Raw genomic sequence first — 26,539 nt, forward strand, 5'->3', positions numbered from 1 at the left:
TGGTTCTAGCCATAGATAGAAAAGAGGAGCATACAGCAGTGAAAGACTCAAGCTGCTGCTGCCTGTCTCTGCTATCTGATGTAGGTTCCTGGCAGAGCTACAGGGGAATATCACCTGGTGCAAGATGCTCCTCTGGGACCTTCACACTCTGCACCCCTGCCTTCTTCTCCTGAGTAGCACCCCATTTCTCTAGAACCCTGCTCAATGACTTTCCTCACAGCAAATCCACTGAAGTGTTTCCCAAGCAATACTTGCACCAAAGCTTTCTCCTTGAGCAACTCTGAAATCTCTCAAACTTTTAGCTCAGTGGTTAAAGATACTTTTTTTCAAAGCTTGATGGTCTGGGTTCAATCCCTCAGTACCCATGTAGAGCCTGATGCACAAGATGGTTTATGTGTCTGTAGTTTGTTCATAATGGCAGGCAGCCCTGGCGCATGCATTCATTCTCTCTCAAATAAATAATGCTTTTAGATCATATAAATTTGAAATCTCTCAAACTCACAATAGAATCTTATAGAGTGCCTTATAGAATTCTATTATTATTAGCTAATCTGAGTATTAATTAGCAAAAAGATGTCTGAGTAACGGAAAATTCTCTAGTTAAAGGGTTATGATAATGTTCATGTGAACTGTTGTGATAATTATTCTCTTCAAATAACAATTTTACTTTGATAGTATTAGTTTTTTGGTTTGTTTGTTTGTTTGTTTGTTTTTTAAGGTAGAGTCTCTAGCTGAGGCTGACCTGGAACTCACTCTGTAGTTCCAGGCTTGCCTCAAACCCACAGCAATCCTCTTACCTCTGCCTCCCAAGTGCTGGGATTAAAGATGAGAATCACCATTCTGGGCAGGATTAGATTTTATATAGTATTTTTTGTTTTCTTGCTTGTTTTTTGAGGTAGGGTCTCACTCTATCCCAGACTGACCTGGAATTCATTATGTAGTCTCAGGTTGGCCTGAAACTCACAGTGATCCTGCTACCTCTGCCTCCGGAGTGCTAGATTTAAAGGTATCACCACCACACTCTTTCTTTCTTTCTTCCTTCCTTCCTTCCTTCCTTCCTTCCTTCCTTCCTTCCTTCCTTCCTTCCTTCCTTCCTTCCTTTCTTCCTTTCTTCTTTTTTTAATTTGCTTAAAGCATGGTCTCACTCTATCCTGAGAATTTTAATCCTGGGATCAAAGCCATGAGCCACCACACTCATCTAGCAGGATGCTTTCCTATAGCCTGTTTGGCAGAAAGTTTGATAGTTCATAAAAGGCTACCCTGGCTTAGAACAATTCCATTAAGAGAAGTGTAACTATTAGTGTACAGGGCCTTCTAAGCACATTAAATGTGATGTCCAAGACTATAAATTTCATTTCCAGCTTGACCACTTAATGCAATGACTAAGTAAGCATGTAAATTCACTATTTGACTGTCGATACTCCCTGGTGGTTTAGAAGTTAGGATTCAGCATCTCCTAAACTTTCCTTATTGTTAGAAAAAAAAATAGAGATAATTGTATAGAAAAATGTAGTGTTATTTTGAAGATTTTGGAAACATTAGCCAGTAGGGCCTGTCTGGAAGAAATAGGTTCAGATTTTAGGGGTTATCCCACCATCTACATTCTGCTACCTGGTCTGCTGCATTTTTCAGCCACATGCTTTGTCATGTCCCCACCATGGCGAACTGAAACTGTGATCAAAGTAAATGTTCCCTCCATCAACTTGTTTCTGTCAGACATTTTATCCATAGTGACATACCATTAACCAACAGAGCACACCTGGATTTTACTTAATAATTTTTACGACTGATTTATGATTTATGCATTTATGATAAGAATTTCATACATTATATTCTCCTTGTTGTATCATGGTAAGTTAGCTCAGAGATTTGACTCCTGAGTGTTACTTTGCCTTTATATTTTGGCATTAATTTTGATCCCTTGGCTAGAATGATTTCTCCAGTATGATCTCTATTCTCTTTTTACTTTACAAAGAATACATAAGTTTTAGTGACTAGTTTCAATCATATGAGGTCTTATTTGTCACCCGTGTTGCACTCATTAGTTTTAGTGCCTTTGTTCTTTATCAATAATTGGCATTCTAATATAAGAAAGGGCTTTGTCTCTTTTCTAATATGTTGTTTGTTTATATGATCATAAATAATAGATATCCTTTTAGTTAATAAATTATAACATATATTTTATTCTGATGCTTGTTTTGTGTTTTGAAGTAACAATATTGAGTGTTGTATGGAAACTCAGTTGTAAAATTTTAGTGGAAGTCTGGGAACCTCATAGGTGCCTGAGTCAGCTTGCTTTTTTCTTTTTTCAGTTTTTCTTTTGGTTTATCATGGGAGTGTCTCATTCTACCTCAGACTGACCCGGAACTCACTACTGTAGTCTCAGGATGACCATGAACTCTCAGGTACCCTTCTACCTCTGTTTCCCTAGTGCTAGGATAAAGGTGTGGGCCACCACACGTCTGGCTAGCTTTCTGTTACCAAAACAAAATATCTGAGGTAATGTAAAGGAGAAAATGTTTATTTTGGTTCATCATCATGAAGATTTCAGTCCACGGCTGATTGGCCTCATTGTTTATGAGCTCCGTGAGGCAGGAACTAAACTCTCACCTCCTGGTTTGGAAGTTAAAAATAGAGAAAGAAGTAGAATGGACTCTCAGAATCCACTGAGACTGCACGTTCTAATGACCTAGGGCATCTACAAAATCCCAACTCTTCAAGCTTTGAGCACCTCCCACTAACAACAATTTAGGAACCAAACCTTTACACATCTGCCTCTGGAAGACTTTCTAGATCCAAACTACAGAAGAGCTCAGGACAGCAGTTTAGACATGGGCAACTTAAGGAACTTAGCAGTAGTGAAGACATATTTTGGAGCAAGTATAGAAATGTATTAAGCAGAGTTTTACAAAGAAATGAAACCAATAAAGGTGACATGCAAAATGCATGTGTAATATATACAATAAAGAATGTTTCTTGCACCATTTGGTAATTGACAAGGACAAAGTCTACATGATGTGCGATTGGTGCAGACCCAGGAGAACTGGTGTTCATGTGAGTTTAAAAATACACTTCTTGCTCTGAAAAGGCAAGTCTTAATTCCAGGCCTTCAACTCACTGAATAAGGTTCACCTATATTGGAAGGGACAATCAGGTTGACTCAGTTTACTGATTCATATGTTCATATCAGCCCCAAACACTCATAAACACAACCAGACATTGTTCAAATACCTAGGGAAAAGCTGGGCGTGGTGGTGCACACCTTTAATTCCAGCACTCAGGAGGCAAAAGTAGGAGTATAGCTGTGAGTTTGTGGCCACCCTGAGGCTACATAGTGAATTCCAGGTCAGCCTCAGCTAGAGTGACAGCGACCCAATCTGGAAAAAAAAAAAAAAAAAAAAAAATCACACACACTACCCAGTGACCTTATGGAGCTGTCACATTGACTCATAAAATCACCCTTCATACATGGAAAATAAGTGAAGTCATCAAACAAGGTTTTTGTGAGATTTCTAGCTTTGGCTTATTGACATGAGAATATTTGCGGGAAGATGGTAGAAACTATTTTCGTTTTGAACAGGCAATATGAAAAATAAGTTATTAAAAATAACCTGAAAATTATGAATATCTTTTAAACAATTTTTATATTTTTGCATTTGTTTGTATAGGCACACCTAGGCTACTTGCCACTGAAAGTAAAATATCAGAAAACTATGCCATTTCATGAGTTAGGCAGGTGGAGAACTCAGCCCTGCTGGCCGGCTTTGTATGCTGAGTCATTTCCCAGGCCCCGTGGGCCCAAAGTGGTGCCTGACACCTTTAATCCCAGGACTCAGGAGAAAAGTAGGATTACCATGAGTTCCAGGCCAGCCTGAGACTACATAGTGAATTCCAAATCAGCCTGGGCTAAAGCAAAACCCTACCTTGGAAAACTTAAGAAAAAAAAAAAAAAAAGCTTATGGGGGGATGGCTCAGAAGTTAAAGATGCTTGCTTGCAGAGACTGCTTTCCCAGATATGATTGCCTATTACCCCTATAAATCCAGATGCACAAAATGATGCATTCATCTGGATTTCTTCTGCAATTGCAAGAGGCCTTGGTGTACCAATATTCTTTCTCTATATCTCTTCCTCATAAATAAATAAATTATATATATAATTTTAGGGCTGGAAAGATGGCTTAGTGGTTAAAGGCACTTGCTTGCAAAGCCTTGACAACTCTGCTTCAATGTTCCAATACCCACATAAAGCCAGATGCTCAAAATAGTGCATACGTTTTGAGTTTGTTTGCAGTGTCTGGAACACCCATATTCTTTCTCTCTTCTTTTCTCCTTTCTTTCTTTCTTTCTTTCTTTCTTTCTTTCTTTCTTTCTTTCTTTCTTTTTTCTTTCTTTCTATCTTTCTTTCTCTCCTCTCTTTCTCTTCCTTTCTCAAATAAATAAACAAGTAACAAATTTTTTTATAGTTTTTGTCAGGTATGGTGGGGCACACCTTTAATCCCAGCACTTGGGAGGCAGAAGCAGGAGGATCACAGTGATTTCCAGGCCAGCCTAGGACTACAGAGTGAGTTCCAGGTCAGCCTGAGCTAGAGTGAGACCCTGCCTTGAAAAAAACAACAAAATCTTTTTATTTTTTATTTTTTGAGTTTATGGTTATTCAGTTCTGACCTTTGTTTATACAACCAAATAATACACATTGAATGTTCTTCCCTAAACACTTTAATGCATAGGTCAATGTCAAATGCATATTTTCTCTCTTGTTTTGTTTTGCTTTGTGTTTTTGTGACAAGGCCTTCATATAGCCCAGGCTGACCTTAGACTCAATATGTATCCCTAAGGATGAACTTGACTTCCTACTCCTTCTGCCTTTAACTCCCAAGTGCTGGGGTTACAGGCAAGCACCGCCACCACCATGCTTTTAACATGCTCATTTGCATATTTTCTGTCACACACTTCACACTACTCTGCATGGGACATACTGGCAAAAGTTTAAGGAACCAGAAAAAAAGGAAAATATCCAAAAACTCCTCACCCTGGAGGAACTGTTTGTTCCTTTTTCATAATGATGTTTTAGATGAGAACATTTTGCAAGGAGACTTTGTGCTTTCTTTATGGGAAGTTTCAAGAAGCCAGTGTGAGATATAAAATAGTTTGATTACATCTCATGGCTGGCCCCAATGAAGGGGAAATGAGGTAGCTAGTCAGGAGACAAGGTCCAAAGAAGGAACACTTTACCTACCTGCTTCAATAGGACCAGAGGTCAGCATCTGACGCAGCCAATCCAATCAGGTCTCTCACCCCATCCCCTATTCTTTTTTTAAAAAAAATATTTTATTTTTATTTATTTATCTGACAGAGAAAGAGGGGGAGAGAGAATGGGCGCAGCAGGGACTCCAGCCACTGCAAACGAACTCCAGACACATGCGCCCCCTTGTGCATCTGGCTAACATGGGACCTGGGGAATAGAACCTAGGTCCTTTGCCTTTGCAGGCAAATGCCTTAACTGCTAAGCCATTCCTCCAGCTCCCCCCACCCCATCCCCTATTCTTAAACCCAGACCAATCAGCTCTCTCTGACTCCCCGGAGCCTGAGTGTAAACCCACCAAAATAAAATTATAAATGCATCCTTATCCAGTAGGCAAGGCCTCTTTTGGCTGGTTGTCTCTCTTGAACTTTCAAGCCCTTGCTCTGGTAACACTTCCCATCTGGACCCTGCTGGGCTGAGGTTGGGGGAGGGGACTAGACCCCAGGTGGGCACTCTACCCACTCCTGCCAGCCACGTGGCAAAACTCTATGCTTTTTCCTCTTTTCTTCTCTCAGTCTAATAAAATTCTCTTTAATTTCACCCTCTGGTTTATGGTGCTTAATTCTTTAAATTCATAAGACAAGAATCTGGTTACCCTAAATTTGTTGGTGCATTAGCGTATTGGAATATTGCCAAGGAGCCACAATACTCCCATTGCTCTAAGCCAGTAGACCATAAGGATGCATGTAAGAGGAATCATACAATACTTAAAAATGTGATAATGAACTGGAGATATGGCTAAGCAATTTAGGTGCTTGCCTGTGAAGCCAAAAGATCCAGGTTCAATTCCCAAGTGGTTCCTTTGCAGTGGCTAAAGGCCCTAGCGTACCCATTCTCTATCTGTCTCTTCCTCTTATAAATAAATAAATAGGGCTAGTGTGGTGATGCACTTGGAAGAAAGAAGTAGGAAGATCTCTGAGAGTTCGAGGACACCCTGAGACTACATAGTGAATTCCAGGTCAGCCTGAGCTAGAGTGAGACCCTACCTCAAAATAAATAAATAATTGTTTTAAAAAACCCACAAGCCTAAAAATGTGATGATGAGTACAGATCTGTTCTCAAAAACTTCAAATAAAATGCCACTCTTGAATTTTTCCAAACTGTGATTACATGAGCCTATCCAGAGAAGGGAAAAACACCCTTGAGGTAGCATCACCAGGGGTTCATTGTTTTAAACACATTTTTTATTTATTTGCCAGCAGAGAGAATGGGCACACCAGGGCCTCTAGAGATTGAAAACACACTCCAGGTGTGTCTGCCACTTTACGTATCTGGTTTTACATGGGTACTGGGTGATCAAACCCAGGCAGTCAGGCTTTACAAGCTAGTGCATTAACCTTTGAGCCATCTCCCCAACCACCACCAGGGGTTCTCAACACTAGAAATCACAGAGCATAATAGAAGTGTTGATGCAGGGTTCTGGGGTCCAGGAGGGGTCTCCCAAAATTTATGAACCCCAAGTTTTAGGTTCTGTCCTACCTTTAGTGAAGAATTAATAAAGAAAGACTCAAGAAGGGTAAATTGGGCTGGAGAGATTGCTTAGTGGTTAAGGTGCTTGCCTACAAAGCCAAAGGACCCAGGTTTAATTCCCCAGGACCCACGTAAACCAGAGGCATGAGGTGCGGAATGCATCTGGAGTTCATGTGCAGCAGCTTAAGGCCCTGATGCACTGATTCTTTTTCTTTCTCCCTCTTTCTCTCTCTCAAATAAAAGAAATTTAAAAGATTTTTTTTTAATTTTTATTTATTTATTTGAGAGTGACAGACACAGAGAGAAGGACAGATAGAGGGAGAGAGAGAGAATGGGCGCACCAGGGCTTCCAGCCTCTGCAAACAAACTCCAGACGCGTGCGCCCCCTTGTGCATCTGGCTAACGTGGGACCTGGGGAACCGAGCCTCGAACCAGGGTCCTTAGGCTTCACAGGCAAGCACTTAACCGCTAAGCCATCTCTCCAGCCCTAAAAGATTTTTTTTAATGAAGGATAAATTATGAATTCCTAGGTTTATTTAGGGGTATTGCAGTCAGATTCACATTGCTGGCGGAAGTTGCCCAGGAGCAGCTTTTGGGATAAAAGGATTTATTTTGGCTTACAGACTTGAGGGAGAAGCTCCGTAATGGCAGGGGAAAACTATGGCATGAGAAGAGGGTGAACATCACTCCCTGGCCAACATAAGGTGGAAACCAGCGACAGGAGGGTGTGCCAAACACTGGCAAAGGGAAACTGGCTATAATACTCATAAGCCCACCCCCCAAAATACACTGCCTCCAAGAGGTGTAATTCCCAAATCTCCATTGCTGGGAACCTAGCACCCAGAACACCAAAGTTTATGGGGAACACCTGAATCAAACCATCACAAGTGGGAAATTTCAAACTATGGGGTTTCTTTAAGGGAGAAATCATAAATTGAAGGTTTGGCTGGGCATGGTGAAACACGCCTTTAATCCCAGCACTCTGGAGGCAGAAGGTAAGAGGATCGCTGTGAGTTTGAGGCCAGCCTGAGACTACATAGTGAATTCCAGGTCAGCCTGGGCTAGAGTGAGACCCTACCTCAAAAAGCAAAACAAAACAAAAATCTAAGACACTATATCCAAAAGCAGATACCTGCAGATCCCAGCATAGCTCCACCAGAGAAAAGAGACTCAAAGGTCAATCTGCTTTCTACTACCGTTACATCTAAGCCATCACTATTAATCACTGTATTCAATGACATAATAATTCAATATTTTCTTGCCTTTGTAATGAAGTCTAGATTACTAATCAGCCTCATGGAATGCATGCATGGAATTAAAACAATAATTACTGGTCTTTCTTTAGCCAGCTGTTATTGGCTTCTGGCTTTTGGGATGCAAATAAATGTGATGCGCACTGGACAGGGAAAATGGCTCAGTGGTTAAAGGTACTTGCTTTCAAAGGTGCTGGCTTGGATTCAATTAGCCAGTGCCCATGCAAATCGATGGACAACGTGGGGTATGCATCTGGAGTTTGTAGCAGCAACAGGCCCTGGAGCTCCCATACATTTTCTCTCAAATAAGTAAAAATATTTTTTTAAATGCAATGTGTGCAACTTTCACATGTTATTTGTACATATTGAGTCTTGTACCAGAAACCACATCTGGTAGAATGACAGGTCAAACAAGCATGAATCACTGGAACTTTGGACAACTACGGCACCAAAAGCTGATACCTCCAGGCAGCTTGCAAGTAGAATAAATTCATTTATTGGGTTTCAGCTACTAATATTTGTTTTGTTTTAACATCTTTTTACCTAACCTTAATGTCATTCCCTAGGTTTCTACCTTTCCTTTCCCAAATTCAGCCCACAGAGCAGCCTTGTCTTTGTTTGTTCCCTTTATTTAATCTAGAATTAAATGCTGTTATCTGTATTACAGCCACTGGTGGTGCTTGCAGTCTTAAGAGAAAACTACACTTTGGCTTAGTTTACAAATTCCTTCAGGTTTGTGTGTACCTGGCTTTTGAACTTTTTCTCGTTAAAATTTTGATTTATATGGTAGTTCTTTGAGAGAGCTATCCTGTACCACCCCAGGTAAGGCCTGGTCTCTTCTTATCATGTGGACCTACATAACATAGCCGATCTTCACATATTTTTTCTTTTTACTAGTGTTAAACTTTTGTGCATAAGCTCCCCAAGGTTCAGTGACTTACCTGTTTTGTCTTCTGTTGTATAACAAGCCCTTAGTAAAATATTTTCATGTAGTGGATGTTTAATTATTCTTAATCCACAATAAATATATAAATAACTGGATGGGGCATTCCTATGTGATTCATTAATTAGCTGATTTAATAATTGTACCATGGTCATATGGCAAAACTGTTAATTGTTTCTATTTTATGAAAGAGGAAATTAAGAGAAACGGAATAACATGGCCAAGATTCAAAGTTTTAGAAAGTGACAAATAATTGTAGCTGTGTTTCAATATTGCTTTAAAATCTTGTGAGATAGCACTGAGTTTTCATCTACAAAATTTCCTCAAACAACTTTTTAGAAATCAGTTTTAAGGAATAGTTTACTCACAAAATTTCCTGCAATCCCTGCCTGCCCACCTCCCCCCCCCCCGCCCCCCCCCAGACTGTAGCGGCAGGAGTAAAGGAAAAAAGACATTCTGAAGAGACCCTTGCTCCTCTCCCTTTGGCTATCAGATTACCAAAACAATGGTCTCCAAGGAATTGGACTTTTCCCCAGGAATCTCATGCTGGGGGAAGAGAAAGGCTGAAAGCTGGTGCCAGCCACAGTAGGAACTTGTCTCCAAGGAAGAGATATCATATACTTCTGACAACTTGTCAGACCCCTTGCAGGACACAACTGAGGTGAGATACAGATGAGCCCATGATAGTCACAACCCGACCTTGGGCAGGCTTAGCTATCCATGCCTCTTGTTCTGGGTTCCTAAACATCATGTCAGTACCTAGTGATGGACTGGAGTGTCAAGTGTCTGCTCCTTTTCCCATGTGACCACATTTGAATAAGCCTACTTTTCACAGTTACTAGCTCCTTTAGCATACTGTGAACAAGTGGCTGTGACTACCTGATTAGAGCTGCCAGGGTCCAGGCTGCCAGGGCCCTCAGCTGCTGCAAAGAAATTGCAGAGGAACATAACACTTTGTGCATGTGGCTTACTTGGGTCCAGGATAATTGAACCTGTGTCCTTTGGCTTTGCAGGCAAGCACCTTAACTGCTAAGCCATCTCTCCATCCCAAATGAATATACTTTTGACCCATAGCTTAACTCATTGATTTTGTTTTGTTATGTTTTTTGAAGTAGAGCCTTTCTAACCTAAGCAGACCTGGAAATCACTGTGTTGTCTCAAGCTGGCATCAAACTCACAGCAATCCTCCTACCTCTGCCTCCTGAGGGCTGAGACTAAAGGCATGTGCCATCAGGCCTGGTTCACTGATATTTTAAAAGTATTTTTATTTATTTATTTTTAAGTAGGACAGAAAAACAGATAGACAGAGAGAGAGAGAGAAAGTCAGAGAGAATGGGCACGCCAGGACCTCTTGTCACTGCAAAGGAACTCCAGACACATGTGCTGTTTTGTGTATCTGGCTTTCTGTGGGTATTGGGGATTTGAACCTAGGCTATCAGGCTTTGCAAGCAAGCACCTTAACCACTGAACTACCTTTCCCACCCAACTCTGATATTTGTGAAGTCTCTCTTATTCTTACAGTTTTATTTAATCTGAAAATATATACATGAATTAATTTGTCTTAGCTAATTTGTCCCAACCATATAGACTATAATTTTGGCTTGCTTGCTTGATAATATTTGTGGCTGATATGACAATTTATGCTCTCTAAACTGTATTATCTTCCCTGGGGGTATACAGGTCAAATGCAGAGCCATCACCTCACATCTGGGTACATGATTATGTGGTATATGAGTAAGGTATCATGTGATCCACCACAGACATCTTCATCTGATCCTTAACTTCCTCACAGCAAGAAAGTAGCAGAGATGAGAGAATGCCTAAACTGACCACTTTCTAGGTGGCCTCTTGAATAGGAAAATGTATATTGATCTGTGAGCCAGAGAAAAGCTGTTATATGTTGCTTTATGCACCTGGAATTGTCGTCTTTTGTTAAAGTTCTCTATGTTGACATCTATCTACTATTAAGTTGCTATCTTGCCATAGCAATTCAATCAAAAAAAGAATATCTATTTCATCTTGCCATAGCAATTTAATCAAAAAAGGAATGCCTATTTTATCCCTTTCAGGTGTATTCACTGTTTTGGCAATTTTTTCCTATATGAATCAATGTTTTTGCTACAACAGCTCATTTTCCCTTCATTTAACACCTCCTATGTATAGGTGCTCTGGGTGAGGAATTTATTTCAGCTTTTAAATTTTTTTAAAAATTATTTGAGAGACAGATAAGAGAGAGAGAGAGAGAGAATGGGCACACCAGGGCCTATAGCCACTGCAAATGAACTCCAGACCTATGGGCCACCTTGTGCATCTGGCTTACATGGGTCCTGGGGAATTGAACATGGGCTCTCTGGCTTGGCAGGCATACACCTTAACTGGTAAGCCATTCCTCCAGCCCAATTTCAGGTTTTTAAAAGAAAGTCAGAAACATTTATTTTGCTTTCATTTAGACACCATCCTTCTGATCCCTTCAGATGACTTTAACTCGTACTGGGTTAGATTCTTCACCCACGTTGCCATGTCAGCACCTGATGGGTACTCGAGGACACCGGGCATTGCTGTGCTGTGTTTTTCTCTGTGTTCCTCTGCTGTGCGAACCTTAGCTTTCCTCACTCCTCAGACTTCAGCTTTGTTTCCTCAGTAGGGCAGTGTTCTGGGTTTTCTCAAGAGCCTTCTCCATCCTTTCTACTCATGTAGTTTTTTTGTCTCTTGAGAGTCACTATCTGTTTTGTTGTTGTTTTGTTTTCTGTTGTTGTTGTTGTTTTTGTTTTGTTTTCAAGGTAGTATCTTACTCTAGCCCATGCTGATCTGGAATTCACTATGTAGTCTCAGGGTGGCCTTGAACTCATGGCAATCCTCCTACCTGTCACTCCTGAGTGAGTGCTTGGATTAAAGGCATGCGCCACCATGCCTAGTTTAGGAATCACTAATTTTTAATCCCAGCATTTGGGAGGCAGAAGTAAGAGGTTTGCCTTGAGGTCAAGGCCAGCCTGAGACTACATAGTGAATTCCAGGTCAGCCTAGGCTAGAGCAAGGACCTACAATAAAATAAATAAACAAAAACCTCCCATATACAGCTTGTTTTCTTTTGGCCACCATATATTTTTGTCTCCCTTTGATTGTTTGTTTATTATTTTGTGAGACAGGGTGGGTCTCGTCTAATCCTGTAGTCCAAGCAGGCTCAATACTTACTATGTAACCTTGGCTAACTTCAAACCCGTAATCCTCCTGCCTTGTTTGGCCTGTTGAGTATTGTGATTGTTACTTAGCATGCCTAGAGCTTTTCCTCCACACGGTTTGGGTAGAAGTTAAAGTTACTCACTGCTGTTTCATTTTGACTGCAAGTAGAATTTCTTCCATAGATAATTTTCTTTTCTTTTTGATTTTTTGGTTTTTAAAGATAGGGTCTCCCTCTAGCCTGGGCTGACCTGATTGATATTCACTATGTAGTCTCAGGCTGTCCTTGAATCCACAATGAGCTTCCTACCTCTGCCTCTGCTGAGTGCTGGAATTAAAGGTGTGTACCACCATGCCTGGTAATAGTACTTTTAGTATACATATGTATGTACATATATATTACACAAATGCATACACACACACATATATGTGTTTGTCTGTTTGTATATATGTGTATGCATATTTATATGTGAGTGCATTTATTTCACTGTTACCTCGGAAGAGTTCAGTTCCTTCAGTCCTTTGGTTTAGCCAGGTCTCATATGCTCTGATAAACTGGAGTAGGAAGATCATTAGCTTCTTTGCAATAAAAGAGTCAATACTTAATTTTTGTGTTCTCTAATGCTCATAACAACAGTTCTCTATTATCATATCTCCTGTAAGACATGCCATCATTGTTCCTGCCATTGAAGAGCATGCTCTGATAACTTCCGAAAGTCATTGCAAAGTAGAAAGGCAAGGTTTTGGTGACTAAATCTATTGTCTTGAACTCTGTTCAGTCAAGCTGCTACTTATATTTATGAAGTTTTCCTCTTGCTGATTTATAGCACCTGCTAGCTCACTAAACCTCACGATAGACTTCCTCTGTATCCCAGAAAACTGAGAAGATTGTACTTTGAATGAATATGTGGCAATTCCACTCTCACTTCTACCATATTTGCAATCAGTTTCTTTCATGTTCCTGAGTTCACTGAGCTTTGGGGTGGATTTGGCACTAGAATACCTGGAATCAGCCTTCTAGAAAAAAATGATACCTTTATGCCCCTTATAGTTCTATGATTCTAAACTTTAATAGCTATTTCATCCTACTATTTCCTTTTGCTAATAAACAGGGAGTAGCTGAATTGTGGCTCTGACAGGCCTATCGGGAACTGTAGTTTGGATTTTCTTCTATTCAGTAAAGTTGACATCTTTGTCATTATTATGATACTGTGACTGTGTATCTCCTTTAGAATCAACATATTGCTGATATTTCTAGGCCCTAAAATGAGATATCGAGTAGAAAAGAAATGTGTCTTTAAAGATAATGACTTATGGATATTTTATAACAAGATAATTTCTTCCAGATATAACCATTTGTTGATATACATGAGTCCAGCTATGGTTTTTTCACTGTAATCTTGGAATATTTGTATAATAATATACTTTTATTATGACTGGTTATATTTTGAATACATTATAATAATATATTAGTATACAGCTTAAATTGCACTATAGTAATTTTAGTGCAGCATTTAGTTTTCATGGTTTTTTTTGGTTGTTCAAAGTATAGGTTTTGTTCTAGCTCAGGATGACCTGGAACTCACTCTGTAGTCTCAGGGTGGCCTTGAATTTACGATGATCCTTCTCTCTTTACCTCTCAGTGTATATAAATACACACACACACACACACACATATATATGTGTATGTATGTATGTATGTATGTGTATGTGTGTATATACTCTAGTTTAGGCTGACCCGGAATTCAATGTGTGGTGTCAGGCAGTCCTCCAACTCACAGTGATTCTCCTACCTCTGTCTCCCAAGTGCTGGGATTAAAGGCCTATGCCACCATACCTGGTTTAGAGCAGTATTTTTCAATATTGACACTTTAGCTTTTTTGCTGAATTGCTGCTTAAAGGTTTACATACTTCTTTTTTTTTTTTTTTTTTTTTTTTTTTTTTTTTTTAGCCCAAACTGACCTGGACTTCTGTATATATTCTCAGACTGGCCTCAAACCCACAACAATCTTCCTATTCTGTCTTCCAAATTCTGGGATTAAAGGCATGTGCCACCATGCCCAGCAATATCCTTTCTTTTTAAAAAATAAACAAAAACATTATCAACTATATTTTTGTGGGTATATCTCACTGATTCATGATTAGCATGACTAAAATAAAAGGTCCAGCTGTATTTCTTCTCAGTATAAATATGCCTATGGCAATTATAATATTGAAAAAGATATAGGGGCTGGAAAGATGGCTTAGTGGTTAAGGCACTTGCTTGCAAAACCGAAGAACCTAGGTTCAATTCTCCAGTCAGATGCACATGTGTCTGGAGTTCCTTTGCAGTGGCTAGAAGCCCTGGAGCTCCCATTCTCTCTCTCTCTCTCTCTCTCTTTCTCTGTCTCTCTCTCAAATAAATAAATGAAGTATTTTTATTAAAAAATGCTGTAGTAGGCTGGGGAGATAACTCAGTGGTTAAAGGTGCTTGCTTAGGTTGAGCATGGTGGTACATGGCTTTAATCCCAGCACTTGGGAGGCAAATGTAGGAAAATGGATCCTGGTGAGTTCAAGGCCACCTTGAGACTACATAGTTAATTCCAGGTCAGCCTGAGCTAGAGGGATACCCTACCTTGAAAAACAAAACAAAAAACAAACAACAACAACCACAACAAAATGCTTTCTTGCAAAGCTTGCTGGCCCAAATTCAATTCCTGAGCACCCATATAAAGCTGGATGCACAGTAATGCATGCATCTGGCCTTTGTTCATAGTAGCTGAAGTACAATAGTCTATGTTCAAGTCCAGCCTGAACAATTTAGAGATTTACAAAAAAATGTTTAACAGCTGAGATGCAGTTTATTGGTAAACTGCTTGACTGGCGTACTCCAAATCCTGAGTTCAATCCCCTATAAAACACACACACACACACACACACACACACACACACACACCACACACGCATGCACGCACACAATTCAGGAAATTGTCATTACAGCATGTGTATTTCACCATGCTTATATTCAGACACTGTCAAAATCCTCCAATTTTAGTATTCTCTGGGTCTCAGAATATTACATATCTGAAGGATTTACATTCAGTCTGCAACAAAAGCAAATGAGTAAAGAACATAAGTGGGAAACTGAAAAGTACTTTAGATGGGGCTATCAGTCCGTTCCCTTCTTGTACTCTACATGGCATGCTAAAGTACAATCATGAGACTGCTCCTAAGTACAGAACAGATCAAAGTGGTGTAGGGGTGCTAATCCTAAAGACTGCTGTCAAGAAAAGAAGCCAGTTTACCCCAGTTCAATCAACCTGTGACAGAAAAGATTCATTGCAGGTGCAAAGACTGATATCCATAAGAGGGACATTTGTTCCCACCCTCCGCACTTAAAACCTACAGCCAAAAAGCCACCTATGGAGGCTTATGTCTGCAATTCTGGCACTCAAAAGGCTGAAGCCTAGAGATGGGGAGTCTAAGGGCAACCTGGGTTATGTAGTGGCGTTCTGCCTCAAATAGTTGTTTGTGTGGGTACACACACAAATATATTTATACACTTAGCTTCAATAAACAGCATAAATATGATAAGTTTTTATATTATACTATCAGGGAAGAAATCAACTGTTTTTTTCTTTTCAATTTTGTTGCAAGTTTCAGTCTCCTTCCTTCATCATTGCAGCATAAAGAATGTAAAGTAACAGGAAATTGGTGTTAGTAATACTTTCTGTAACTAAGAGGAAGATATACATTATTGCTAATCTTTGAACAAAAGTTTATTTTCAGGGTGTGAAATTGAAATACACTATGTACATGTATGAGAATGTCAAAGTGAAACACAGTATATGAATAATTAATACATACTAATAATTTTTTAAGTCTACTTGCTGGCACTGTGAGAAGGAAGGTTTTTCCTCAGCATGAATTTAAGTGTACGTGATGGCATTACTCTGATTTGGGTAGGGTGTTTTAATGTTAGTGCAAACCTGAAGAAGAGCTGTGGTTTAATTTTGTGTTGTTGTTTTTTTTTATTTTATTTATTTATTTGAGAGCAACAGAGAGAGAAAGAGGCAGATAGAGAAAGAGAATGGACACACCAGGACCTCCAGCCACTGCAAACAAACTCCAGATGCATGCACCCCCTTATGTATCTGGCTAATGTGGGTCCTGGGGAATCGAGCCTCAAACTGGGGTCCTTAGGCTTCACAGGCAAGTGCTTAACCACTAAGCCATCTCTCCAGCCCCAAGAGCTGTGGTTTATAAGTAATTCCATCTTATCAAAACCAGTTTTTCTGGTTGGGTAAATTACTTCATATTCCATAGAATACATCATGATATGTATTTACACTGATAGATGTCTACTTTAAGATCATTTATGTCAAAGAGGGGCTGGGAGGAGTACATCCAAACTTGGTTTGGACGCCTCCAAAATTTGAGGCATTCAGAGAAGCACACGATTTATAAACATCATACACATCAGAGAAATATGAGCTCTGATTTCTCAGAATGTCTATGTCACGATTCTAGACATCACATATAGACTGTGGTAATTCAAAGCTAGAAAATAGCAAAGTCTCAGGTGAGCCACTGAGCTCAACAGCTCAAGTTCCTTAAAAGGTCATGTTCCTTTCAGCAAGTGACTTGGGGAGCAATTCTGAACTTCCCTGAAGTACAGGCTCCTCACTTTGTAAAATATAATACTGGGGCTCAGGTAAGGACTGAAAATGGGGAATACAGCAGGTATATTAACTGTGCCACTCTTTCTACTCTTCCAGGTTCTAGGATAGTTGATGTACAGGGCTTCAAATTAAGGTATGTATCTTACATTTTATTCATTCAACCCAATATAAACAGCATTCACAATCAAAGCAGGTTCCATAAAGCAGAATTTATTTAATACATTTTTTAAAAAAAGATAAACTTCTTTTATTGACAACTTCCATAATTATGATAATAAACCATGATAATACCCTCCTCTCCCCCACTTTTCCCTTCACAAATCTGCTCTCCATCATATCCCCTCCCCACTCAATTAGTCTCTCTTTTATTTTAATGTCATCATCTTTTCCTCCTACTATGACAGTCCTGTGTACGTAGTGTTAGGCATTGGGAGGTCCCTAGATAACCATGCCATTTTGTGTCTGGAAGATTGCATTGTAAGCAGACCTACTGTTCCTTTGGCTCTTATATTCTTTTTGCCACCTCTTCTGCAATAGACCCTGAGTCTTAGAAGGTGTGATAAAGATGTTTCTGTGCTGTACACTCCTTTGTCACTTCTTCTCAGCACTATGGTGACTTTTGAGTCATCCCAGTGGTCACTGCCATCTGAAAAGAGAGTCTTCTCCAACCCAAAAGTGACAGCAGCATTAATATACTAGTATGACTATTAAGAGAAGTGCTTACTGGGCAGTTTGGTCAGCATAATATATGCATTTAGCCAGACACCAGCAGGCATTACACCCCAGTGCTCATGATCTTCACCATTATAGGTTTTCAGTCCCAGGTGTGTATTCCTTCCCATAGAGTGGGCCTCCTGTCCAATTAGTGAGTGGTTGGATTCCCCCATAACAGACATAACAGACATGCCAGTCACTATTGCATCCATTGGTTCATTTGGTCTGGCTGGCCAAACTTAAGGCCTGCAGTGTCCATTGTTTATCTCTACTGATAACTTTTCCCTCCCATAGGGCTGCATACAGCCTCGCTGTTTCGAGCTTTCTGTCAACTGGTCTATAGGGAGAAGGTTTTCAGATCAGCACCAGCTTGATTTCTCAGTGATCTTGCAGCCTGAACATGTGGAGTCTTCATCAATAGGGTCTTACCATCTATTCCTGGTGGGAAAACAAGAGCCTTGATAATGGTCTGTAATGTTTGGGGGACTTTTCTTTGAGGTGGGATGTGGGTGTAGCCCAGGTTGACCTGAAATTCACAAAACAGTGTCAGGGTGGTCTTGAACCCAGGGATCTTCCTACCTAGGCCTCCTAAGTGCGAAGCAGAGACAGAAAGGAACTCCAGCATCTGCCACCTTCTGCATCTGGCTTTGCATGGGTGCTGTGGAATGGAACTCTGGTCTTTAGGCTTTGTGGGCAAGTGCCTTTAAGGACTGTCACACTGGGATATCATTTACCTGACAGGAAGAAGGCTATTTACGTGGTCATGAGCACTGCTGATTTAAGGCATGCAAGACTCTATACAGCCCATGGAAGTCATGGAAGCCTTTAAAGTCCCCTAGTAACTATTCCTTCCGTGTGGATGATAAAATAAAATATTGCAGCTTTGTTTCTAGGGAAGATGACAGGTAAACGTCTTATCACAAAGCCAGTGGAATCTAAAGAATTATACCTGCGGCTGCTTGCTTCTTGAGGTTCCAAATTCTAGTGTGAGTGTCTGTGGGGGGCGGGGGTGGTGTTTGGCGGGGGAGCAGCGAAGAAAAGCCAGAGCAGTGGATTTTCTTGGAAGCTCTCCTGATGCAACTGTGTTTACAGCTTTCGCATGGGCACCCCGGGGGATCACGGGCCCCAGTGCCCGGGCTCCGGGAAGGGGAGCGCGCGGGCCGGCTGGGGACCTGCTCACCTGGCGGCGCGGGGCGGGGTCGCGCTCGGGCCGGGAGGGAGCCGGGGGCAGCGCCCGGGGCGCCGGCGGTGGGCGGGCTGCGGACCTGTCCAGGGCGGGGCCACGACGCCCTCGCGGAGCCCGGGGCCGCTGGCAGCGAGCGCCCAGAACCCCTGCTAGCCATGAAGGACGTCCGAGGCGTCGAGAACCCGGCTTTCGTCCCGTCCAGCCCCGAGCCCCCGCGCCGCGCGCCCGCCTCGCCCTCGCAGGTGGCCGTCTCGGCCCCGCCGGGCACCCGCCGCGGTGAGGGGGACACGCGGGAGCCCCCGAAGTCACCGGAGCCGCCGCCGCCGCCCTCGGCCGCTCCCGCCACCACCCCGCAGCCTCCCGGGAGCCCGGCGGGCTCGGAGCTCGAGGAGGGGCCGTGCGGGTGGAGGGACTGCCGCCCGCGCTGCCTGCAGCGCTGCAACACGCCGCGGGGCTTCCTGCTGCTCTACTGCCTGCTGGCCCTCACGCAAGGTAACAGCGCCCGCGCCCGCGCCCGCGCCACGCAGCGCGGGGACCGCCGGGTTCGCGGCCAGCCCGCCCCGGGGAGCGAGGGTGGGGCGCGGGGGTCCCGGTCCCGCGGACTCGCCGGGCCATCCGCCCCCCCCCCGGGGCTTGGACCAGCCACGAGCGTCCAGCCTTCCACCCCTCTGCTTCTCTCTCCTGCATTACAGCAGTTCCAACCTGCCTTACAAGCTTTTAACTATTTTTGTGTTTCTGGCTCCCTTTGCCTTTTCGATTCCTCCCGGGAAGATTGCAGAATCCCCTAGGGCAGACTGGTCTATATCGTGAAGACTTAATTTCTATTAAAAAGGCGTTTTTTTTTTCCACGGTTTTTACAGCAGACGGATGCATAACTTTGCAGATTAGAGTAAGATGATTCCTAACGGGGTTGGGGGGGGGAGTATTTCATATATATAGCACACTTCAGGTGTACTGCAATCACATTTTGTGACTGACAGAGTGTGGCACAAGGGCAAGCCCAATGGGCAGATTAGCTCAAGCTTCAGCCAGTGCTGCACGGTGAGCCTTTGTGAGCTCTTCAGTCACAAGAGCCTTTCAGTGACTGGTTTGTTCTGGGATCTCTCTGGGTTCTCTTGGAGTTACAGATTAAGTTCAGGTTTATACCCTCAGGAGCTTGGAATCCAAAGGGAGCTAGGGTGCGAAGTAGCGGAGGGAGAATGGCTCCCTTGAAAGAAAGGTAGGTAGAGGAGGTTTAGAACTGTGGGTGTGACCTTCAAGGCTAGGGCTGAAGGAAGTGGGAAATTACACCAAAGTGACAGAACGTAGTGGGCTGGGCTTCAGGTGGAGTGTCTTGAAGCACAAGTGGAAGGGTTCTCTGAATTACATTTTGGCTGTATTTCAGTCGGAGTCTCAGAATGTCTAGAAAATAACTTGAGGGTTCGTCAGAAGGAATGCAGCCCAAGGAACTTTTTTGGTCTGTTAAAAGTTATTCTTTGTTAAGTTAAAAAATTCATCAAAGTCAGGACTTATTCTTCCATTTCTACTTCCCGTCTCCAACGAACTCAGCCCCTTGCTGTGCACGTACTAGATGCTAAGTAAATATTTGCTGATCATAAAGCAACTTCTGCTCATCTCCTGAAGACCCGGGAAGAGATATTTTCCCTTCCATCTGTATTACCCCACTAAAGATTTCATTTCACTAATGCCTTGATTTTAGTTATCCAAATATGTGTGAATCATCTTTGCGAAAGGAAGGCAAGGTTCAGAGTTTAAAAAAAAAAGTGTCTTTAGTTTTGCCTTAAAATTTATTATGCAATTTCGGTATTATTTCAAGATCAATCATTTTATATTCAACATAAGTACTTTGTTGAAAATTATTATTAAACATAGCTTAAAATTATCATGAGATATAATTAGTGCTCTTAGCAAAATGTATCTGGTTTAGTCTGCTGCTCCCCAGAGGGCCACAATTTAAGAAGCCTAATCTGGGAAGAAATTAACCTATGAAATTCATTCATGTTTCAGTTTAAGTTTAAGCAAGTGAAAAAACTATTGCCTTCTTTCTCAGCATATATGTTTGCTGGTAGATTATATAAAACATTTGTGTGTGTGTGTGTGTGTGTGTGTGTATGTGTGTGAGAGAGAGAGAGATTGAGAGAGAGAGAGAGAGGAGTAAATGGGCACACCAGGGCCTCTTGCCATTGCAAACAAACTCCAGACGCATGTGCTACTTTGCGCATCTGGCTTTATGTGGACATACTTAGCAAACAAGCGTCTTTAAAGGCTGAACCTACTCCCCAGTCCTTAATAGATGGTTAATTTGGAAAGAAAACAAAAATTGACAAATTAGTTTAACACAACATTTCTCAGGAACAAATGGGATTTCTCTGAACACTTTATTACCTAATATGTCCCCTCTCCATGCACTTGTAGTAGACAGACGTGGTATATATTATTTCATGGGATTTTTTTTCCTGTTTTCTTTCTTTCTTTATCTTTTTCTTTTATTCCCCTCAGGCTGTTCTGCTCTCAGCAGTCATCCACATGGAAGGACGGCTCTGTTTCCTAAAAGCTGGGGCTTACTCTCACCTCTCCACTGGATTGCACCAACATAAGTTTTTTTTTTTTTTTTTTTTTTTAATGCAGGATGTAAGGACTTCCCCTTTGGCTCCTACATTCTCTCTGCCATTTCTTCCACAATGGACCCTGAGCCTTGGAGAATGTGACAGAGATATCTCACTTAGTGCTGAGCTGTCACTTCTCAGCACTTTGGTGAGTTTTGACTCACGTGGGTGGTTGCTGTCCTCTGAAAAGAGAAGCTGCTCTAACCAAAAGTGAGAGCAGCATTAATATATGGTCATAAACCTGAATATTTAGAGGACAGTTTGGTGGGCATAATATATCCACTTAGCCAGACACAGTTGTAGTTCCTTTCAACTCCCAGGGATTATGACCTTCCTAGCTTTACCAGGCATGAATTCCTTCCCATGAAGTGGGCCGCCCTCAAGTCCAATTAGAGAGCAGTTGGATTCCCCCATAACAGACTTCTTACCATTGCATCGGTGGCAGTATTTGGGCTTGCTGTCCATCCATAAAGCTTGCAGGGTCTACTGTTGATTAAAATTATTGATGACTTTTTTTTTACTAGTTATATACACAGTGTATAGAGTCATGTAGGTACCATCAATAGCCTCCTCCCTGTCCTCCCCATTTCACAGGGACCCTCCTTGTTGGGGAATATTGGTCGTGCATTGTGGGGTTAGCCACCAGTTATGGTTAAGAGGAAATGTCTCTGTGCATAATGACCCAACATGTGGCTCTAACATTCTTTCTGCTACCTCTTCCGCAAACTTCCCTGAGCTATGTTGGGTTCATTTGAGGTCTGCTTCAGTGATGAGATCTTGGGAGCCTCTGTTTCTCTGGATATCTGGTTTGGTAGGAGTTGAGTGTTCTCTGTATTTATCTCCTTTACCCTTTTGCTGATACCAGCTTCACCAAGAAAGCAGCTTGCTCATTTCCCCAATTACTCTCAGTTTCAGCTGGGGCCCTTTTGAAGTGTGATGGGCTGGTTCTCTCATTAGGATCTGTGTCCATCTGAAAAAAAGAAGCAAATTTTACAACAGAGAGTGAAGTTAGCACCAGATAAATGGGATAACCATTGGTTTTTTTTGTTGTTTGTTTGTTTTGTTTTTAGAGAGAATTTAATAGTTGTAGTCCCTCTTGTAGCCCACAATTGGTGGGAGCTGATAATGGAGAGTGGGCTCGTTTTGGGATATGGTTCTGACAGCTCCAGCTGTGGGTTCTGTACCCCTGAGTAGATCAGTTAGCCAAATCAATAGCACTTGGTTTACCACCACGGCTGTGTGCCACTATTGCACTTGAGTGAGCATCACGTCAGGTTGTTTTGCTGCTGAGTAGCTTAGACCACAAGTTGCTTGGACAGATATTGGTCATTTTCTCCCAGGTGCTCATGTATCACCTTTTGGCACTAGAAAAGCTAACTGTCTGGGGAATGACTCTCTTCCAGATTCTAGCTAGGCCACTCCATGTTCTGTACCAACAGCATATGGTATCTTCAGCAGTAGGGTCTTACCACTAACTTTTGGTGGATCATCAAGTACTCTAACAGAAATGTGTCCTCTTTTGGGAAACCTTATAGGTATCTTTGATCAACAGCTCATTGTGGGTGTTAACCACATGCTGGTACTGGGAGCTACAGGTCAGCACCCAAGAAAAAAAGGAAGGAAAAGATTGGTAATATAAAAGTGATAAAGAGAAGAAAGAGAAGAGGGAGAAGGGGGGAAGAGAGAGAGAGAGGGAAGGAGAGGGAAGGAGAGAGAAGGAGAGGAAGGGAGAGGGAGGGAGGGAGAGAGAGAGAGAGAGAAACAGGTGAAGATTAAGATCAGTCTTCATTGTACACTCTCCAGGGCGTTGTGATTCAGGTGTTCCCTCTAAGGACCTGATAAAGGTTCAAACATTTAGTCTGTCTTTTAGGATGTAGAATTTTATGGTACCATTACCATTTGGGTCCAGTTTTTTGTCCTCCAGTCCCATCTTTACCCTTCCTTCTCGCCCCACCCGCCCTATTGTCCAGACCTCGAGATGCTTATTAGGTATGACAGCATCTTGGATAGATTCAGGGTAGAAGTCACAGATGAGTGAGACCATGCGATGATTATCTTTCTGTGATTGGGTGAGTTCACTGAGAATGATTGTTCCAGGTTCAACCATTTTTCTTCAAATTTCATTATTTCATTTTTCCTTACTGCTATGTAAAATTCCGTTGTGTAGATAGCCACATCTTGGTGATCCATTCATCTAATGATGAACATCTGGGTTGATTCCAGCTCATAGTTATTATGAATTGAGTGGCTATAAACATGGTTCAAATGCAAATCTCTCTGAACTGAGGCATGGAACTTTTAGGATCAATGTCCAATAAGTGAATAACTGGGTCTTTTGGAAACTTTACAGTCAACCTTTTAAAGAGTCTCCATATTGCTTTCCAAAGTGTTTGTACTATCTTACATTCCCACCAACAGTGAATGAAGGTTTCTATTTCTCCACATCCTCACCAGCATATATTTTCATTTGTGTTTATTTATTTATTTTAGTTTTAGTTTTTGTTATCCTAACTGGGGTAAGGAGGAATTTCGTAGTTTTTTAAATTTGCATTTCTCTGATGATTAGGGATGATGAACATTTTCTTAAGTGTGTGTTTGCCATTTGTATTTCTTCCTCTGAAAACTGTCTGTCCAGTTCTTTGCCACATTTTGTGAGTGCGTTGTTTGACCTTTTTATTGTTTAGGTTTTTGAGTTCTTTGTAGATTCTAGAAATTATGCCTCTGTCAGTTGTATAGCCATCAAATATTTTCCCCATTCTGCGGGTAATCTATTGGGTCTGTTTATTCTATGTTTGTATGTAAAGAAACTTTTCGGCTTTATGGGATCCCAGTGGTTGAGGGATTAAGATCCTGTGCTACTGGGTTTTGTTCAGGAAGTCTTTTACCATTCCTGTATCATGGAAAGTTCCTCCTATTTTTTCTTCTAGTAGTAGCTGAGTTTCCTGTCTTATATTGAGATCTTTGATCCATTTGGACTTGATTTTTTGCCTAATGAGATGTGTGGATCAAGTTTTAGTATCCTGCACATGGTTATCCAGTTTGTCCAGTACCATTTGTTGAAGATGCTGTCTTTTTCCAGCCTATATTCTTCAGACCTTTGTCAAATATCAAGTAACTGTAGTTACTTTAGCCAAAGTCTGGGTTCTTAATTCTGTTCCATTGGTCTATACTCCTGCTTTTATGCCAGTATCATGCTGTTTTTATTGCTATGGCTTTGTAATATAGCATTAGATCAGGTTTGGTGATGCCTCCAGAGACGTTTATTTTGCTGAGGTTATGCTTGGATTTCCAAGGCCTTCTGCCTTTCCATATGAATTTTGAGATCTCTGTGAAGAACAATGTTGGGATTTTGATTGGTATTGCATTAAATCTGTAGATTGCCTTTGTAGGATTGCCATTTTCTCAATGCTAATTCTGCCTATTCAGGAGCATGGAAGGTCTTTCCATTTTCTCATGTCCTCTTCAACTTAGTTTTTGAGTGTTTTTATGTTTACATTGTATAGGTCACTCACATCCATGGTTAATGTTATTCCAAGGATTTTTGTTGTTGTTGCAATTGATGGGACAGTCACTTATTTCTTTCTCTGTATCTTTGTCTTTTGCATATAGAAAAACTACTGATTTTTGTGCATTGATTTTGTATCCTGCTACTTTGCTGAAGGAATTAATTACCTTAAAGAGTTTTGAGATGGAGGATCTTGGGTCTCTTATGTACAAAACCATGTCATCTGCGAATAGAACTAACTTAAGCTCTTCTGTTCCAATTTGTATCACTTTTATTTCTTTCTCCTGTCTTATTGCTTGAGTTAGGCCTTCACATACTATGTTGAAGAGCAGAGGAGAGAGTGGACATCCTGGTCTTGTTCCTGATCTCAATGGAAATTTCTTCAGTCTGTATCCATTAAGTATTATTTGGGCTTTAGGAGCCCAAGCATGTGGAATTTTCAGTAATAGAATAACCATCTAGTTTTGGTGGGTAACCATGAGCCATGTCCATAGCCTGTAATGTTTCTTGGGGCACTCCGGGCCTCCTTGGCCAACCATTCTCTAGAAAGTACCCCCCCCCCCCCCCCCCGCACAGAAATTTTTCTAATAACAGTCTGTGCCTTCTGGGCCTATTATCCACTTCGACAGGATACTTCTAAAAGTCTTTAAAAATATTTTTATTAATTTATTTTCAGCCGGGCGTGGTGGCACACGCCTTTAATCCCAGCACTCAGGAGGCAGAGGTAGGAGGATTGCCATGAGTTCAAGGCCACCCTGAGATGACAGAGTTAATTCCAGGTCAGCCTGGACCAGAGTGAAACCCTACCTCTAAAAACAACAACAACAACAAAATCTCTTTAATTTATTTGCAAGCAGAGAGAGAAAGGGGGGGGGGAGGGAGAGAGAGAGAGGGAAAAGAAAGTCAGGGAGAATGAGCAAACTGGGGCCTCCAGCCACTTTGTACATCTGGCTTTACATGGGTACTGGGGAATTGATCTCAGGTTGTCAGTCTTTGCAGGCAAGCACTTTAACCACTGAGCTATCTCTTTAGCCCTCCAAACTCTTTTTTTTTTTTTTTTAACATATGTATTATTAGCTAGCCAAAATGTAGATTTTCATTTGGCTTATTCATAATACCTTAAATTTTGATAAATATTCTTCCTATCCCATCCTCTCCTCCTTTCCCTCCCCTGACCCCACTTAGACTGCTTCACCCCCAGCATTATGCCCCTCTACTTACATATCTACTATACACTTCCCTTAATCTCTTTCCTCTCATCCCTCCATCCTGGGCCCTTTCTAGCTTCCTGGCTTCTACTACTAACTTTTATTCCAACTCACTTAAAAATCTCAACATTTGAAGCTACATCTACATATGAGAGAGAACATATAGCATTTGACTTCCTAAGCCTAGATTACCTCACAGTAAAATCTTAGTATCAATTTTTCTAGATACATCCTTAACAAATTTTTATTGACAACATTCATAAATATAGACAATATACCATGACCAATATCCCTTCCTACTGCTGTCCTTTTTACCTCTGCATCATCCTTGTTCCACTGAATATCTTCTTTCAAACTGTAATGGTTAATACATATGTATGTATGTATATGTGTGTGTGTTTGTGTGTGTGTGTGTGTGTGTGTGTGTGTGTGTGTGTGTGTGTATATATATATATATATATATATATATATATGTAGGATCTCACTCTACCTAGCCCAGGCTGACCTGGTACTC

The 26,539-nt window shown here is 41.4% G+C and overlaps 2 protein-coding genes across 2 annotated transcripts in view; both read left to right on the top strand.

Moving 5' to 3' along the window:
• LOC101610300 (solute carrier organic anion transporter family member 6A1) overlaps positions 1 to 18,859 on the top strand; it is a 132,074-nt gene extending 113,215 nt beyond the window's left edge. Inside the window, exon 17 of the mRNA XM_045132150.1 lies at positions 18,613 to 18,859. Coding sequence (XP_044988085.1) covers positions 18,613 to 18,859 — 247 coding nt within the window. The remainder of the gene's footprint in view (positions 1 to 18,612) is intronic.
• A 2-nt stretch (positions 18,860 to 18,861) lies between these two features.
• Positions 18,862 to 26,539, top strand: part of Slco4c1 (solute carrier organic anion transporter family member 4C1) — an 86,769-nt gene continuing 79,091 nt past the window's right edge. Inside the window, exon 1 of the mRNA XM_045133077.1 lies at positions 18,862 to 19,198. Coding sequence (XP_044989012.1) covers positions 18,862 to 19,198 — 337 coding nt within the window. The remainder of the gene's footprint in view (positions 19,199 to 26,539) is intronic.

Source organism: Jaculus jaculus, chromosome 13, assembly GCF_020740685.1.
Source record: "Jaculus jaculus isolate mJacJac1 chromosome 13, mJacJac1.mat.Y.cur, whole genome shotgun sequence".
Classification (NCBI taxonomy): Eukaryota; Metazoa; Chordata; class Mammalia; order Rodentia; family Dipodidae; genus Jaculus; species Jaculus jaculus.